The sequence below is a fragment of the Eleutherodactylus coqui genome, chromosome 1 (assembly GCF_035609145.1).
Source record: "Eleutherodactylus coqui strain aEleCoq1 chromosome 1, aEleCoq1.hap1, whole genome shotgun sequence".
Classification (NCBI taxonomy): Eukaryota; Metazoa; Chordata; class Amphibia; order Anura; family Eleutherodactylidae; genus Eleutherodactylus; species Eleutherodactylus coqui.
Window position 1 is genome coordinate 117,566,331 of NC_089837.1, and position 18,188 is coordinate 117,584,518.

The window sequence follows — 18,188 nt, forward strand, 5'->3', positions numbered from 1 at the left end:
CCCACAGTGGCCCCAGCGGTAATAGGGACATCCCACGGTGGCCCCCGTGCAATAGGGACATCGCACGACGGCCCCAGCGGTAATAGTGACATCCCTCGGCGGCCCCCGTGTAATAGTGACATCCCACAGCAGCCCCAGCAGTAATAATGATATCCCTCAGTGCCCCCCCCCCCCCGTGTAATAGTGACATCCCACGGCGGCAGCAGCGGTAATAGGGACATCCCACGGCGGCCCCAGCGGTAATAGTGACTTCCCTCAGCCGCCCCCTGTGTAATGAGGACACCCCTCCCACACTCACAATTGTGGTGCGCTCTCCTACTGTTCCTCAGTCTCTGTCACCGCAGCTCCCAGGGTCGACACTGTCCTGTATGCCGGGGCCAATGGGCAGGCTCTGCGCTGCCTTTGCCGCCGCCGCTCTCAGTCTTGCCGGCCGGCGCTCTCATCCTTGCCGCAGTTCTCTGCCCCCAGCCAATCAGAAGCTGGGGGGTGTGAATCAGTTGATTGACTGGTGTATTATATCACCACCCCTTACTTCCGGTGGCAACATAGTACACCAGTACCAAGAGCATATTTACTTTTTCCACAAGACTCTGGAAACAGCATTTACATGTCTGATTAGAATTCTAGAAGTATTATTCCAGTTGGATTATCTTTTTTTTTTGTCTTCAGATGAGAAAAATGGGATCTGACAGTTGAGGAGAGACATAGGAAAAACGTCTTGGGAGCCGCACAAGTGGTTAATCTTATGATGGACAATGCCACTTGTGTGCTGCCAGAACTTTTTCCTACTTTGTATGTCGGCTGCCAGTTATAGAACATATTAGCATGCCTGGCACCATGCGGGGCACTTAGGCATTTCCACCTGACCAGTTCTTTATAAACTCTGTACAAGAAGCAATTTCAGTGATGTTCTTCTATCCATACTCTTTCCTGTACGTACATAAGTGGAGAAGCATTAAGCCCCGCTACCTCTCCGAGCTCTAAAGCTGCGATGCCGCCAGAGATTGTCATCTTGAAGGGTATGGACCCGCGCCAGATACCAGGCAGCAGGAGGCATCTTTAGCCAAGCTAAGTGACTGTGGCAGCAGGACGGCTTCTCTCCACAATTATCAGTTCACAGTGTCATATCTCATTTGTGACTGATTTGAAATGAAACACAGCACGAAGCAGAAATGTCTCCGTCCGCTGGCAGATTACAAAGCAAGGAGCACATTATTAGCACATTTATTTTTATACAGCGTGTCGATATAGGGAAATGCAGTTGAAAGAAAGTAGACAAAGCTTGCACAGAGCAGAACCTATCAGGGCCTCTATAGGCAAAAGCCATACAGTAGTCAGCGTAATGCACCATAGGAGGCAAATGACAGGGTGTCTGGGGGCTCTGGTAGAATACATTACCAAGAACATCATTGGAAGCATCAAGTCATTACTGGAAATGGCTCTCCAACAGGGCAGCCAGAAATGGGTTTACTTAATCCCATGAAGGTTGAGTGCATTACGCATTGTACTGCAGGATATTTAGTATATTATTAGTAGTGTTACTACTTCATGGGTCTACTGAAAGCAATGCAAAAGTGTCAGAACTTTTTAATTTTTTTGATTTAATGACATAGGTTCTTCAAATTAGACATACTAGTAGAGGATCTCTTCCTCTATAGTTTAGTAGCTCTTCTTCTACACTGCAAGTAAATAATGGAATCCGAACACGTCTTTATGGAGTTCTTGACAAAGGAAGGCTGTCCGACATCCACGGAAGGCTACAGAATGTCTACAGGGATGACACCATTGACAAGAGCGATGTGTACAGATGGATGAAGACGTTCAAAGAAGGGGAAACCAATATTGAAGGCAAATCACACAGCTGGAGACCATCAACTGTGACCACTGACTGACACGAATCATCAGCATGTGGATGAACTGATTTGCGTGGAGAGGCGAGTGGCAATCTGTGAGTTTGCTGCACAACTGGACTTTAGTCACATTGCCATCTGGAAGTGTGTGCCATGTGGGTACTTTGGCAGTTGGTATCTGATGTGACGCAGAGAAGTCTGCTCTGATCTGCCAGAAGCATTTAAAGTCAGTGAAGACACGTGTGAGTTTTTTTTCCTAATCTGATGAAACATGGGCATATATTTATTTGGAAGCAATCCATGGAACGGCAACACCTCTTTGGTCTCATGTCCACGTGAAGATCGGATTCCGCATGTGGGAGTCTGTAGCGGATACTGACCCAGCCCGCGGCCAAGGACACTGCGGGTCTTTTATTTTCTTCACTGCGAATGTGTTTGGAAGAGCTGGCCGCCGCGCCGTTGCACATGCGCAATGGAGTTTTTTCTTTTTAAACTCCTGCTTCCCGCGGAATCCACGGGCTGCCCGCAATTCAATTACAAACAGTCCGCTAATCGGACTGCTTTTATCGTCTTCAATGGAAGCTGTCCATGCAGGAACTTTAATGCTTTAATTCAGCTATGGACACCCATGTTTCTCTATGGGCAGCTTGAACTGCGGATCGTCCGCAATTCAAATCCGCCCATGGACATTGGGCCTAAGACATTCAATAGCAACGGTCAGCACAGACAGTCATGGTGACTGGGTTTTGGATGACCAGTGCACCATTCTTCTTGATTGTTTTGGAATGTGGCTGTACGTTGACCAACAAGCTGTACATGGAGAAACTCAATAAGCCACATGGAAGAATTAAATGAACAAGAATCTGAAAAGGATCCACATTCGCCATGACAATACGTGACCACACATCTCTGGCAACAAATTGTCCGATTGGCAAATGGAACCTGGTCGATGGTTCCCTATCCACCATACAGCCCGGATCTGGTGTCCTTTGACTTCAACCTTATTGATCCAATGCAGGGTAGTCTTCGGGGACAATGATTTGATAACACAGATAAGATTAAAGTGGTTGTTAAGAAATGGGTGCAATAGTGCTCAATTGAATTTGTTTAAAGAGGATTTATGAGTTGGATACAACAATGGTGCAAATGCATCGCTTGCGATGGAGACAATGTTGAGTAGAACCTTTTTGTATAGAGGAAGCTTTCCTTTACCAACATGTGCAATTTGAACAACCTATGTAATTTTGATAAAGCTCTGACCACTTTTACATCACTTTGACTGCAACCCTTGTACTACTATTGAGGTATTTGAATGAATACTACAGTTTTATTATTGCATTAGTCTGATAATGCATTACTTTCCTTTTACATTTGTTGCCTTGAAGAGGCTTAAAAAGCTGGACCAATCCAATAGTGTCAGCCTGAGATTACATGTAATCTTCTTCCCAGACATATCAGAAGATCTAGTTGACCAGATTCCCCCTCTACATTGGGAGATTGCATATCTGAGATCTCATTGCAGTACTGTTGATGCATGTAGCTTATGCATACACTTAAAAGTTGTTGTCTCGGGAAGACAGCCACCTCTTAGTGGCCCAGCTGAAGGGTCCAGCTTTCCCAACCCCTGATTGAAACCATGTCTGGCTATGCGGTTCACCTACAGCAACCACAGCAGGGAAAATGTGCAGTAGCATTACATACAGCCTATTCACATGAATAGCCAACCTGTGTCAATGTGAGAGCCGTTCTTATAGAGCAGCTCTTCATTCTAACTAAGAAAGGAGGGTTCTGATTGGACCACTCCCCTCTATGAGGTCCATATGCCAGATGTAGAGATGCACTACAGAGAACGGCCTGTAGGGGGCAACAGACAGGCATTCTGGTGCCTGAGAAAAGGAAAAACGCTCATAGGTGTGGTCAGGAAGTTGGATATAAGAGTACATTCCTGCTACACCTAGGGAGATGTTGGCTGAGAGCCAAAGAGACAGCTCAGTGGAGCTGGGAGGGCTGCTAGCCTCAGGGTCTAGTGCAGACCAGGAAGGCAGGAGGTTGACAGTGTTGACCACCCTAACCTCAACACCCAGGTGGGATGTGGATATGGACTTTATGTTTTACTGAAGTATGTTATATGGGCTCTGTTTACGTTGTTTTTGCTGTGAATAAAGACTGGCGGGAGCCAGCTTTAAAGAAAATCCACGTCTCTAGAGAGTCTTTCTACATGGCTGGTGCCCATTCCGGTCTGGAAGTTGGTGATCCGCAAGCAAGTAGACCCCAGCTTGCTACACAGGACATAGGTGTTTCCTTGTGAAACAACCCCTTTAATGAAATGTCATAGTTTTCATGTAGTAAATTCAATGAGCGTGTTAGGGCTTCTGCCCTGGTCATGCAATCGGAGCTTTCCAATTTACTTTACTTTAGGATCGCATCTATGAGGGGCAATGAAACTACTCACTCCTGTCTTCTGCGATGTCTCGTGATGCTTTGGTCCGAAAAGGACCTTTGGCCATCTTCTGCGCATGTGCAGCAAAAGAAAAATGGCGACGTATGCGCAGAAGACTAGATCAGCGCGGGACATTTGAAATCTCCTCCTTCAGTAGCCAGGAAGCAGGAGATGTCACCCGAGACCCGAGTGACCGGTCCCCGGGCCCATGATCGCCGTTATCCATAACGGTGATCACGGAAAAGTAAAATAAAGTTAAAGTTTAACCTCTCCTCATGGATTGGATCCATAAGGGGAGGTGAAAGTACTCACCCCCGTTCTCCGTGATGCCCATGCCCAGAAGGGCTTGCGTCCCCAGGAGATATCGCGTTGAGCGATATCTGGTCACGTGATCCCCGTTATCCAATGGATAATGGCGATCACGTAAAAGTTAAAAACAGTTGAACTTCAATACTTCTTTCGGTTGGGCCCTGTTATGCAGAAAGACATAAGATTAAGACCACATTGGGTATATTTCTGTACATGGGACAAACAGGGGTATCCATTTTGGGATGTAAGTCTTCATTCTTATGTGTGCTGTACAAAAAACACGATTTTTAAAATGACATAATTGCCAATAAAATGAAAATTGTAATTTTTTACCTTTGCTTTGCTTAGGTTCATTCAAAAATTGTAGTGGGAAAATATGCAGTACACCCCTAGATGAATTCGTCATTTATCGGGGTTCTCTATCGTTTTGGCCGCTCAAGGGCTCTACAAGTGTGCCATGGGGCCCTAAACTCCTTCAAGCAAAATGTCTGTTCTGAAAGGCACCGGCTGCTCCTTTCGGTTTGGGCCCCATTGTGCATACAGACATAATATTAGGGCCACAATGTGTATGTTTCTGAACACAGGACAAACAGGGGTGTCTATTTTGGTGTGATAGTCTTGATTCCTCTGTGTGCTGTACAAAAAAAACTGTTTTTAAAATGACACGAGTGCCAAAAAAATGAGAATCTTAATTTTTTCCTTCTGCTTTGCTTCGATTCATTAAAAAACTGTGGGGTACAAACACGCAGTACACCCCTAAATGAATTCGTTAAGGGGTCTCTCTCGTTTTCAAAAAGGGGTCATTTGTGGGGGTTCTCTATAGTTTTTGACGCTCAAGGGCTCTTCAAGTGGGCAATGGGGCCTAAAACACCTTAAAGCAAAATGTCTGTTCTGAAAGCCACCGGCTGCTCCTGTTGTTTTGAGCCCCGTTGTGCATACAGATATTAGATTAGGGCGACAATAGGTATGTTTCTGAACACAAGACAAACATTTTGGGGTGTAAATCCTCATTTTCATGAGCACTATAGAAAAAAAATATGTTTTTAAAATGACATACAGTGGTGCCTTGGCTTACGAGTTTAATCCGTTCCGTGACGGAGCTCTTAAGCGAAAACACTCATATGTCAAATCACTTTTCCCCAATGAAATGAATTAAAACGCCATTAAGGCGTTCTGGAATAAGGGCGTTTCAATTCATTTCAGTGGGGAAACTAACTACACTACATGTAAAAAATGAAATATCACTACTCACCTACCGCCTCCGTTCTGATCCTCGTGATGGTCTGCGGCACTGCTGCAGCCTGTCCCGTCCTCCTCCATGCCGACAGAGCATTTCTTCCTGGAAGTGGGGCTTGAATGCTCCGCCTCCAGCAAGCTAATGCTCTGATTGGTTAATCCAGCGCCGCGTCAGCCAATGAAAGCAGGCACTGTGTTACCCAATCACAGCCATTCAATTATGTCATACGTCAGTATGTTTGCACATATCTGAGATACTGCAATTGAAAATGTGAAAAAAAATTTTTTTCTTTTTTTGCCACTTTTAATTAATATTCACAAATTCTATTTCACTATTTTTACCACCTAAATGAAGTACAACATGTGGCGAAAAAACAATGTCAGAATCACTTGGATATGCAAAACCTTTATGGAGTTATTCTATGTTAAATGACACGTCAGGTTTCTAAAACTTGGCTCTGTCACTAAGGTGCAAACAGGCTTCATCACTAAGGGGTTAATTATTAAAGCTACTTGGTTTTCCATATGGAGTTTGCATAGCCCAATGTAAACATTCTGGCAGCATCCACTAGAGATAGAGATATTTCCCTATCTATATATACCAGTAGAGATATTTAGGACGCTTGTGCATTGTAGCCACCTTTATGTTCTTATAGATGATATAAACATTATTCTTCGTCTTACTTGCAGGTTTGGTAATGGGATTGGTAATACGCTATGCAACAAAATCATATGAAGTTGAGGATGGGGCTGTTTATGACTGTGAAAGCTTGACGAACAGCCCCACAACGTTACTAATTAACGTCACTGACCATGTCTATCAGTATGAGTACCGGGGAGAAATCAACAAGCACAACATCAATAATGAAAAAGGAAATGCTATGCTACAAAAGGTAAGGTGTAAGCATAGAGGTCTATAGATGTTTTGTACATGGGTATGAGAAAGCTCAGGTAATCGCCATTGGTCCGGCTTCTTAGACCTGGCAGTAGGCTGCTGTGGGGAAGCCATGTATGGCCATGCATTTCTCCTGCAGTGGAAAATACATGGCGTGGCCACCACTGGGGCTCATAGAAGGAGGAAGAGAGCAGAGGATCCCCCTCTGTGATGTCCATTACCTCTGAACTAAGAATACAGCATTCATTAAAGGAAGACTATGCAATGAATCAGCCATTTGTGTAAAGCATGTCCTCCAAAGGGAGAACCATTAATTGCAGAAACTCTCTATTCTTACTAATAGGAGGGTGGTCCCTAGTGGAAAACTTCATACAATGCATACAACAGCATGTAATGGGGATTGCCCATTTCACTTCTGCCCGGTCACTTCCAATTTTGGCAGACAAATGGGTGGGTGGTGTTTAGCTTGCCTGGCCTATGATAGGAGACAGAGCTGCAGCCGGAGATGGATCTTCTCTGTGGGTTGTCGGAAGGATGGCTGATCTGATCCGTAAGATCATTCTCACAGTGTCGATTGGAATATTATAGGATGAGATTAAAGGAGGAAAGAATATTAAAGGAGATGTCCCGCGCCGAAACGGGTTTTTTTTTTTTTTAACCCCCCCCCCCGTTCGGCGCGAGACAACCCCGATGCAGGGGTTAAAAAAACCACCCGCACAGCGCTTACCTGAATCCCGGCGGTCCGGCGTCTTCATACTCACCTGCTGAAGATGGCCGCCGGGATCTTCTACCTTCGTGGACCGCAGCTCTTCTGTGCGGTCCACTGCCGATTCCAGCCTCCTGATTGGCTGGAATCGGCACGTGACGGGGCGGAGCTACACGGAGCCGCTCTCTGGCACGAGCGGCTCCATAGAAGACTGCTGAAGACCCGGACTGCGCAAGCGCGGCTAATTTGGCCATCGGAGGCCAAAAATTAGTCGGCTCCATGGGAACGAGGACGCCAGCAACGGAGCAGGTAAGTATAAAACTTTTTATAACTTCTGTATGGCTCATAATTAATGCACAATGTACATTACAAAGTGCATTATTATGGCCATACAGAAGTGTATAGACCCACTTGCTGCCTCGGGACATCTCCTTTAAGGGATCCATTGTGGGGTTTTTCTTTTGTTTCTGTGCTCTACAACCTGCAGCTGTTGCAATACTACAATTCCCAGCATGCCTTGACATCCTGAGCGTGCATGTGGGAAGTTGTAGTTTCATAAGAGCTGGAGAGTTACAAGTAGGAGAACAATGCTTTAAAGGGGTTGTACCACCAAGAGAAGCAATGCCCTATCTACAGGATAGGGGTGTTAGGATTCTGTTGCCGTTTCAGGAAGTTATCATTAGTGGTTGCTATTTCATATTTAAAAATAATATAGTGCTGCATTTTCTTAATTCCTTACCACTGGAGGGCGCTACTTTTTCTCAAACTTGGCTTTAACCAAGATTGCCAGTTATTGTCTCTTGCTTCCTGTTTGGGCCAATATGGAAATCCTACTCCTTTGCTCGAGTATTATGACTAAGCTATGTTTGCCATAGGGGACTCTTTCCCAGACGGTTCCCATAACCCTGCCGATTACCTACTACCTAGTGATCACCTTGCATGCTACCTCTCTGAAGACCCTTAGCAAACCTCAGCCCTAGACCTTCATGCAATTGGATTCCAGCCATGACTCACCAGTATCATAATAAGGGAATAAGTAGCTAATAGGTGGTGTCCAACTCCTGGACCCCATCAATTTCAAGAATGTAAAGGTCACTCTATTCATTTCAGTGGTACTGCTGGAGGGAGCTGAATGGTTGAACTTGTCTATCTCCAGCAGCCCCACAGAAATTAATGGAGCGAGCTGTAGATAAGGAATTACTTCTTTTGGTGGGACAACCCCTTTAACGGGCTTTTAGATGATGCGGTCAAAATTACTTTTCGAGAAATATTGTATGAAAAGTCAAGCTGCTAAGGATGTGGGTTTCCATTAATTTTCGAAATAGTGACATTGACTTTGAGAAGGATCTAATATTTTATTTTTATCAAAAGTGGAAAATTACCATCTAGGGACTGTGTGATATGGGTCAAATAGCAAATTGTTGAATTTAAAAGAGCTTTCATCTGTTATCTGTCTGTGAATGTTATCAATCCCTTTCCAAAACTAAATGACTTGCCTGGAACAGCTTAGGCATACATTAGCACTTCATACCGTTTTAAGCTTATTAAAGTACCAGACACTTTTTTTTTGTTTGAATGGTTTTGGACTAAACTCTGAAGATGGAGATGGGTACTTGACGTTCCTTTGGCTCTACAGCTATGCCAGGGCAGTAGCTCAGAGAACTGGCAACCCTTTTCAAAGGCTATTATACACGAGACATCAAATGATGATGAAGATAATATTTAGATAGAAAATAAACATGGGAGAGAGTGCACAAAAGATCTTTTATTCTGTGGTGTCCTTGGTGTCAACTGCACAGTTGTAAGACAATGTCAGGCTTATAAGAATAACAGTTTACTGGATAGACAGTTTAAACATAGGAGCCTCAGAATGGGAAATAATGACAAGTTGTATTTCATGTATACTCCAGTACTATTTATGCCATGGTCGGATAGAATAATGTAGAATCCAGGACCAGCCAAGCAATGTACAGTGATAGAAAATAATGCCCAATTCTGCTAATAAAGTTAAAAAGAACCTGTCACTAGGACCAGGCTGCCAGAACTACAGCTGCATGGCGTCAGGACGGGTGCCCAGTGCCACATTAGTGATGTAGGGTTTATTCTGAAATGCGGTGGTGCTTCAATTAAAAAAAAAAAATGCTTAAAAGAGCCTCTGGGAATGGGCCTCATTAAGTGCACACATGACTACTCAAGCCAGTGATTGGCTGCAGTAGTCACATGAATGAGGAACGGCATGTGACCAGTGCAGGAGCTTCTGTGACCAACCAGGCAATGACCATAGCTGCAGCACTGAAGCAAACCCCCTTTACTAGTGTTTGCTTCCATGAGCTGGGCTTAAATGTATCACATTAACTGCAGTTTGTAAACTTTTTGCCTCTGCAGGAAGAAGTAAGAAAGCTTAGTACCCTCTCCAACTTACACCCTCAGTCACTTACAGTACATCCATTTCTGTTTTTGTAATAAAAGTGAAAAACATACATTGATATAAATGTACCTCCAGTTATGATTGCAGCCATGTTTCCCACTGGCTTTCAATTCCCAGTCATTGTTACAAGGCTTGTATAAAGACTCTAACATTGACTTACAGGAATGCTGCCTTCCAATAGGTCGCGCTGCAAAGGTATTGCTCCATCTCCCTTATTTACATATTACCCAGAGGAACATGAATAGCCTTATAAGTCCCCTCACTCACTCACCTTCTAGGTGCTCTCCCTAAAGAGAAAATATAGCATTCCTGACCCACATCAAATGTCTCTCAATAGCCAAGCCAGAAACCTACTGTGATTGTTCCCAGCAAGAGAAACCACATAATCTTGTAGATATGATACCTTGTAATGGCTAACAAAAATACGTGATGCTATAGCGAGCTTGCGAACCTCTTCGTCAGACTAAAATGGAATAGATCTGAAGAGGCATGAATATTTATACACACTTATACCATACATACTTATGACACGGCACAGACATGGATGTGACTGGTTTGCACTTAAAAGGAATCATGCAACAGAAAACAAACTTTTTTGACTAGGCACTGATAACGGAGTGAAAGTTTTATGGTCCCTGAATTACTGTTGGGGGGGGGGGGGGTCCTCAGGCCAGGAATGCTACAAGAGGTATACAAACATTTTTAATGAAACACTGATAAGGAAGTGAAAGTTTTATGGTCCCTGAATTACTGTTGATGGGGGTTTTCACCAGGCCAGCAGACTTGTCTGTGCTATAGATGTCTTATACCTCCCATTCACCCATAAATCCTGGGGAATAATTTAACCCAGTATTCAGCATGTTGAAAGTTGTTATCAATTTATATTCCCAAATTCTTCTGTGGTTTTGTAACTTGAAATCAACCTTCAATATCAAAACTCTCATATCTCCTATGTCATGTCCATGGTTAGAAAAGTGCTAGGCCACAGGTAATTCTCTTTTTCTGTGATTATTTGTTTGGCGATGAGATCTCATCCGCGATTTCAGTTTTTGCCCTGTTTCTCCGACATAAAGGCCCCCAACAGGACATTTACTGCACAGGATCAGGTACACAACATTGGACGTAGAACATATGAATGTCCCTGGGATCTTATAGTCCTGCTGTGTGTAGGGGATCCGTATCCTGTCCATGGCGATAAGATCTCATCCGCGATTTCAGTTTTTCCTCTGTTTCTCCGACATAAAGGCCCCCAGCAGGACATTTACTGCACAGGATAAGGCACACAACATTGGACATGGAACATGTGAATGTCCCCGGGATCTTATAGTCCTGTTGTGTGTTGGGAATTTGTATCCTGTCCGCAGTCAGTATATGTGAGCAGGTCTTACAGCACATTACATTGCAGGGATAAGTTCCCTTTTGTGCGTCAGAGGGCAATGCACTTCTGATTATAAGGTTCCTCAAATTTGGAGGTTGCCTGTAACACAGGAGCGTAAGGTCTAGGAATATGGTTTTCAGACAGTCATCCTTGTGCAGGGTATGATGGAGTTTCTTTGCGGTTTTCCGTAGTATCTCTAGTTGCGGATTGTAGGTCACTGCTAGAAGTGCACGATTGTTTCTTTCCTTCTCCTTGTATTGGAGTAGTTGATTTCTGGGTATCCTGGTTGTTCTGGAGATTTGGTCATCAATTTAGGTGGGATGGCAGCCCTGATTTAAAAATGTTCTTTTAACCCCTTAACGACCAGCCCATAGTGTTTTTACGTCCTCCCGAAGTGGGCTTTAGTCTCTGAGGACGTAAAAACATGTGTCCTGCAGAGAATAAAGCCCCTCGGGCTGTGGACGTGACAGCTCCATGCTGTCGGTGTCCGCAGGTTGCCGACAGCATGGAGCTGTCATCCCGGGCTGCGGGGACCCCCCCCCCCCGGCATTGCGACCGGCGCTATCCAATGGATAGCGCCGATCGCAAAAAAGTAAATAAAAGTGCCCAAAAAGTTAAAGATTCAGCTGCCCTGATGGATTGGATCCACCAGGGCAGCTGAAAATTCTTACCTGGCTTGTCGGCGGTGTCCCCCGGAGATCTGGACCCTCCACCGCTCTTCTGCGCATGCGTGCCAGACGATGACATCACGCGCACACGCAGAAGCCCGTGAGCCCCCAGCAAATTCAAAATCTCCTGGCTCCCGGCTCCTGAAGGTAGCCGGGAACCAGGAGGTGTTACCCGGGCCTGCGATCGCCGCTATCCAATGGATCGATCAAAATGGCGGACGCATGCGCAAAAGCTGTGGATTGCCAGGATAATTGAAATTCTCCCTGCTCCTGGCTACAAAACGTAGCCAAGAGCCTGGAGATTTCACGGGGGGCCGCAGTGAGCGGTTCCTGATCACGTGTTCGCCGTTATACAATGGATAATGGCGATCACGTAAAAAAGTTTTTTAAAAAATTGAAGTTTCATCTCCCCTCACCGATGCGATCGGTGAGAGGAGATGAAACTTTTTACCGGAGGCCTCCGTATTTGCACCCCGACGCGATCCTCATCCGTGAACTTACCCGGATTATGCATATGTGACCGCCGGCAAAACACCAGACACATGCGCAGAAGTCGGGGAGCCCAGGAAATTTAAAATCTCCTTGCTCCCAGGCGACCAATGGTCGCCGAGAGCCTGGAGCAGTGACGGGTGGCCTCGTTGAGCGGTCCCTGGTCACGTGATAAAAAGGTAGCGATCTACCTTTGGCCGGTCTCACATGACCCGATAGGAATTACGGATCCAGCATGCATCTGATCCGCGGTAGCGATCTACCTTTGGCCGGTCTCACATGACCCGATAGGAATTACGGATCCAGCATGCATCTGATCCGCGGTAATACGCAGATCAATCGCATTGGATTACACAATTCCGCTCACATTAGCGGGTTGGAATTGTGTAATCCACTCGCAGAAAAGAGAACGCAGCAGGTTCTATTTTACCGCGGCTATCCGCAACATAGAGCCCATTGTGCTCCGTGGTCGTGGATATACCCGCTGCCCATTCGCAACTACGTTGTATACGGGCTGCGGGTACCCGCGTCATCGCTAAGCGACGGTGCGGGAAATGCAAACAAAAAAAGGTGTACTGCGCATGACCGCCCGTGTAAGTACACAGTTATGCGCAGTACATTACGCGGCCGTACGCAGGGTCACAGCCGGGCTCACAGATGGGATCCGCTGCAGGCCTCTGCAAGCAGATTCCGCCTATGGCTGCGAGAGCCCGGCGTTATTCAGACCGCTACCTGTAATACGTATTTTACAAGAAGCCCCGGGAACGTTCGCCTTCATGCAGTTCCAGGAGCAGCTTGTTGAGCGCCTTCTGTGCGAGACCGCCGCACCTCATCAAGCTTACGGAGACTCACGGAACGCCACTTTTTACACCCCATCCCTGCCACTAAGGTCACGAAATACCCCCAAAAAGCATGAGAGGAGGGGGGATACCGGTTTTATTGCCCCATGGGCCCATTCCAACCAGCCTCTGTAATTACCCCTGTCTTCGGAAATACCACACAGTTCACATTATTACTTTTATCTAAGATTTGCGCACGGCAAAAAGGGCGCGGAGTGTGTGTAGGGTGGGGGGGGGGGGGGAATTTTTAGGGATTCAATTTTTATTCCATACAAATAAGCAATGGGGCCTGGAATTTATTCAGTTGTGCCCTGAAATCCAATGGTTGTTCCCTCCATTATGGGCCTAGCCATGAGTCCTGTAAGTAAATTAGGGCCACAATGGGTATGTTTCTGAACTCGGGACAAACGGGGGTATCCATTTTGGGGTGACCGTCTTCATTCCTATGTACACTGTACAAAAAAACTGTTTTTAAATTTAAAAAATTGCCAAAAAAAATTGAAAATCGTAACTTTTTCCTTCTGCTTTGCTTAAATTCATTCAAATACTGTGGGGTCAAAATACGCAGTACACCCCTAGATGAATTTGTTAAGGGGTCTAGTTTTCAAAATGGGGTCATTTGAGGGGGTTCTTTATAGTTTTGGCCGCTCAATGGCTCTATAAGTGGGCAATTGGGCCTGGAATTTATTCAGTTGTACCCTGAAATCCAACGGGTATTCCTTTCATTGTAGGCGTAGCCATGTGTCCTGTAAGTCTATTAGGGCCACAATGGGTATGTTTCTGAACACGGGACAAACAGGGGTATCCATTTTGGGGTGAAAGTCTTCATTTATATGTGTGCTGTACAAAAAAACCTGTTTTTAAATTGACGCAATAGCCCAAAAAATGAAAATCGTAATTTTTTCTTACTGCTTCGCTTAGATCTAATCACCGAGACAGTTAGAATTCCCTAAGAATTTCAAAAACCCTATCACCGAGGGAACCAAAAACTAAAATATAACCTTTATGGATATACAAACTAAAATACGTTAGGGCCTTGTTTAGCAACTTTGCATAAAACCTCTATTAAATTGATATACACAATTGGTACTTAGAGGATATCTATCATAGTTGATGACCTGATCACCACACAATAATTCACAAATTGAGTGAAGTGGTGTCTAAAGCATGGACATCCTCATGTAACTAGCAATGGTAAATGGTATTTATCACTTGCTTCAATCACTAGGGAATCTGTTCCCACAGAGAATCCTTGTGACGCTCTGTGGAGATCTATCACCATTTAACTGATGTCCCTTTTCTTTCCCCTCACAGACAATGCAAAGGGGAATTAGTGGTGTCTAAACCATAGACATCCACAAATAACTAGCAATAGTGAATGATGTTTTCACTTGCTTTAATCTTCAGGGAATATATTCCTTCAGAGAATCTAGATGAAGCTCTGTGGGTATCTATCACCATTGACAAATATCACTTTTTCCCACAAATGATGCAAAGGGGAATTAGTGATATGTTAATTAATAGACGGTGAAGAATCCCCTTATAAAAACCACAACCATTGCAAAAGAACTTGGTATTAACCTTTACCTATACCAGATTATGATTATTATGGCATAGGAAAGTACCAAGTTCAATAACGGAACCAATGTGTCAGTGATAATAAAAATGGAAAAACACTCAGCACATGTGTATGTTTTACAGTGCTGACTATTTTCCTTTTATTTAACGGCAATAATGATACAAGCCGTAACTGCTCTTTTTTTCATGTGCTCTTAAAGCACTAGGGTGAACTGACAGGTGCATACACAAAGAATCCCTTAGTGAATTTTAGGATCTCTGTATGCCCTCTCTATTTATTTAAAGATTTATGTCACCCTAAAAAAGTCCGGGATGCATTGGAGTCAAATGGCCCAATCAGGAATTGCCATCATTAATATGACTACCAAAGTTGACCCGAACCCCAATCTAATAACCCCATCGACGCGTTTCAACAGTGTATATGTTCAGAACTGTATCATCAGGATGGATTGTTAAAGTATCAATGTAGTCAGCCGTCTAGGCTTAGATGCAAACAGCCTGACGGCTGTGTTCAAATGAGCAGCGCTGGTAAGTAAACCTCTGATAGAGGCTTATATGTGCCAAGCCACGCCTCCCTTCCCAGGGGGCTCGTCCCGGACAGCCAATGGGCTGACACTCAGTCCTCCGCTGTCATCTAGTGAGACGCGTTGTTGCGGCGTCTCCGCGCATGCGCAGTGGTGCCCGGAGCGCGGCGCCAACCATGCCAACCACTGACACGGCGGCGGCCGCGTTACCCGGCAACCACGCACGGCGTGATGACGCGGACCTGTAACCGGGCATAGATAGCCCCTGGATGGACGATCATAGAACGGGATTTCCTAGGACACAAATGCACATCAGTGTTTAATCGCTACAGTAAGAGAGAGTTATAATGTGTTCTTACTATAGATAATTAGTCTGTTATTCATAGGGCTCAGTCTATATAAATAGTTTATATACCTGAATGCAAGATACTGGTATATAGAAGGTGGTCTTTGATATAGCATATCATAGATAACATCTAGGGTTAATGTCTGTAATAGGGTGGAAAGTTATTGGGATAAACAAATAGGTTATGTATAACCAAATGGATAATATATATAGGATCATAGAACTTGATGAGTAAATGTCACCAAGAACATTTGCATAAAGATGTCACGGATAATATGCGTAAACAGCGAGTTGTTCCTTAATTATATTCTATTGCCCTACTAAATAATAAGGCTATTGCCAGGAAATTATTACCATGGCCTAAGTATACCCCATATAGGATAAAGGGCTGTTTATTATCCATCACCCTTTATATATACCAGTATAAGCTATACTGTATAAAGGTACATCATATAGACTATCCCATATAATATAAGGTGCTGTTAATCATCCACCACCTTCTATATACCAGTCATCACGCCGTGCGTGGTTGCCGGGTAACGCGGCCGCCGCCGTGTCAGTGGTTGGCATGGTTGGCGCCGCGCTCCGGGCACCACTGCGCATGCGCGGAGACGCCGCAACAACGCGTCTCACTAGATGACAGCGGAGGACTGAGTGTCAGCCCATTGGCTGTCCGGGACGAGCCCCCTGGGAAGGGAGGCGTGGCTTGGCACATATAAGCCTCTATCAGAGGTTTACTTACCAGCGCTGCTCATTTGAACACAGCCGTCAGGCTGTTTGCATCTAAGCCTAGACGGCTGACTACATTGATACTTTAACAATCCATCCTGATGATACAGTTCTGAACATATACACTGTTGAAACGCGTCGATGGGGTTATTAGATTGGGGTTCGGGTCAACTTTGGTAGTCATATTAATGATGGCAATTCCTGATTGGGCCATTTGACTCCAATGCATCCCGGACTTTTTTAGGGTGACATAAATCTTTAAATAAATAGAGAGGGCATACAGAGATCCTAAAATTCACTAAGGGATTCTTTGTGTATGCACCTGTCAGTTCACCCTAGTGCTTTAAGAGCACATGAAAAAAAGAGCAGTTACGGCTTGTATCATTATTGCCGTTAAATAAAAGGAAAATAGTCAGCACTGTAAAACATACACATGTGCTGAGTGTTTTTCCATTTTTATTATCACTGACACATTGGTTCCGTTATTGAACTTGGTACTTTCCTATGCCATAATAATCATAATCTGGTATAGGTAAAGGTTAATACCAAGTTCTTTTGCAATGGTTGTGGTTTTTATAAGGGGATTCTTCACCGTCTATTAATTAACATATCACTAATTCCCCTTTGCATCATTTGTGGGAAAAAGTGATATTTGTCAATGGTGATAGATACCCACAGAGCTTCATCTAGATTCTCTGAAGGAATATATTCCCTGAAGATTAAAGCAAGTGAAAACATCATTCACTATTGCTAGTTATTTGTGGATGTCTATGGTTTAGACACCACTAATTCCCCTTTGCATTGTCTGTGAGGGGAAAGAAAAGGGACATCAGTTAAATGGTGATAGATCTCCACAGAGCGTCACAAGGATTCTCTGTGGGAACAGATTCCCTAGTGATTGAAGCAAGTGATAAATACCATTTACCATTGCTAGTTACATGAGGATGTCCATGCTTTAGACACCACTTCACTCAATTTGTGAATTATTGTGTGGTGATCAGGTCATCAACTATGATAGATATCCTCTAAGTACCAATTGTGTATATCAATTTAATAGAGGTTTTATGCAAAGTTGCTAAACAAGGCCCTAACGTATTTTAGTTTGTATATCAATAAAGGTTATATTTTAGTTTTTGGTTCCCTCGGTGATAGGATTCGCTTAGATCTATTCAAAAATTGTAGGGTTAAAATACACAGTACACCCCTAGATAAATTTGTTAAGGGGTCTAGTTTTCAAAATGCGGTAATTTGTGGGGGTTCTCGATGGTTTTGGGCGCTCAAGAACTCTACAAGTTGGCAATGGGGCCTAAAAGGACTTCAAGCAAAATCTATGTTCTGAAAGCCACCGACTACTCCTTTTATTTTGGGCCCCGTTGTGCATGCGGACATAAGATTAGGGCCACAATGGGTATATTTCTGAAAACAGCACAAATAGGGGTATCCATTTTGGGGTGCAAGTCTTCCTTCATATGTGTGCTGTACAAAAAAAGCTGTTTTTAAAATGACAGAATTGCCAAAAAAACAAAAATCCTAATTTATTCCTTTTGCTTTGCTTGAATTTATTCAAAAACTGTGGGGTCAAAATACACAGTACACCCCTAGATAAATTCGTTAAGGAGTCTAGTTTTCAAAATGGGGTCATTTGTGGGGGTTCTATATGGTTTTGGGCACTCAAGAACTCTACAAGTGGGCAATGGGGCCTAAAAGGACTTCAGGCAAAATCTATGTTCTGAAAGCCACTGACTACTCCTTTCATTTTGGGCCCTGTTGTGC

At 44.2% G+C, this 18,188-nt stretch overlaps 1 protein-coding gene across 1 annotated transcript in view; it reads left to right on the plus strand.

Moving 5' to 3' along the window:
- Positions 1-18,188, plus strand: part of SLC9A9 (solute carrier family 9 member A9) — a 693,984-nt gene that overhangs the window by 25,355 nt on the left and 650,441 nt on the right. The window contains exon 2 of the mRNA XM_066599390.1: positions 6,526-6,728. Coding sequence (XP_066455487.1) covers positions 6,526-6,728 — 203 coding nt within the window. The remainder of the gene's footprint in view (positions 1-6,525; positions 6,729-18,188) is intronic.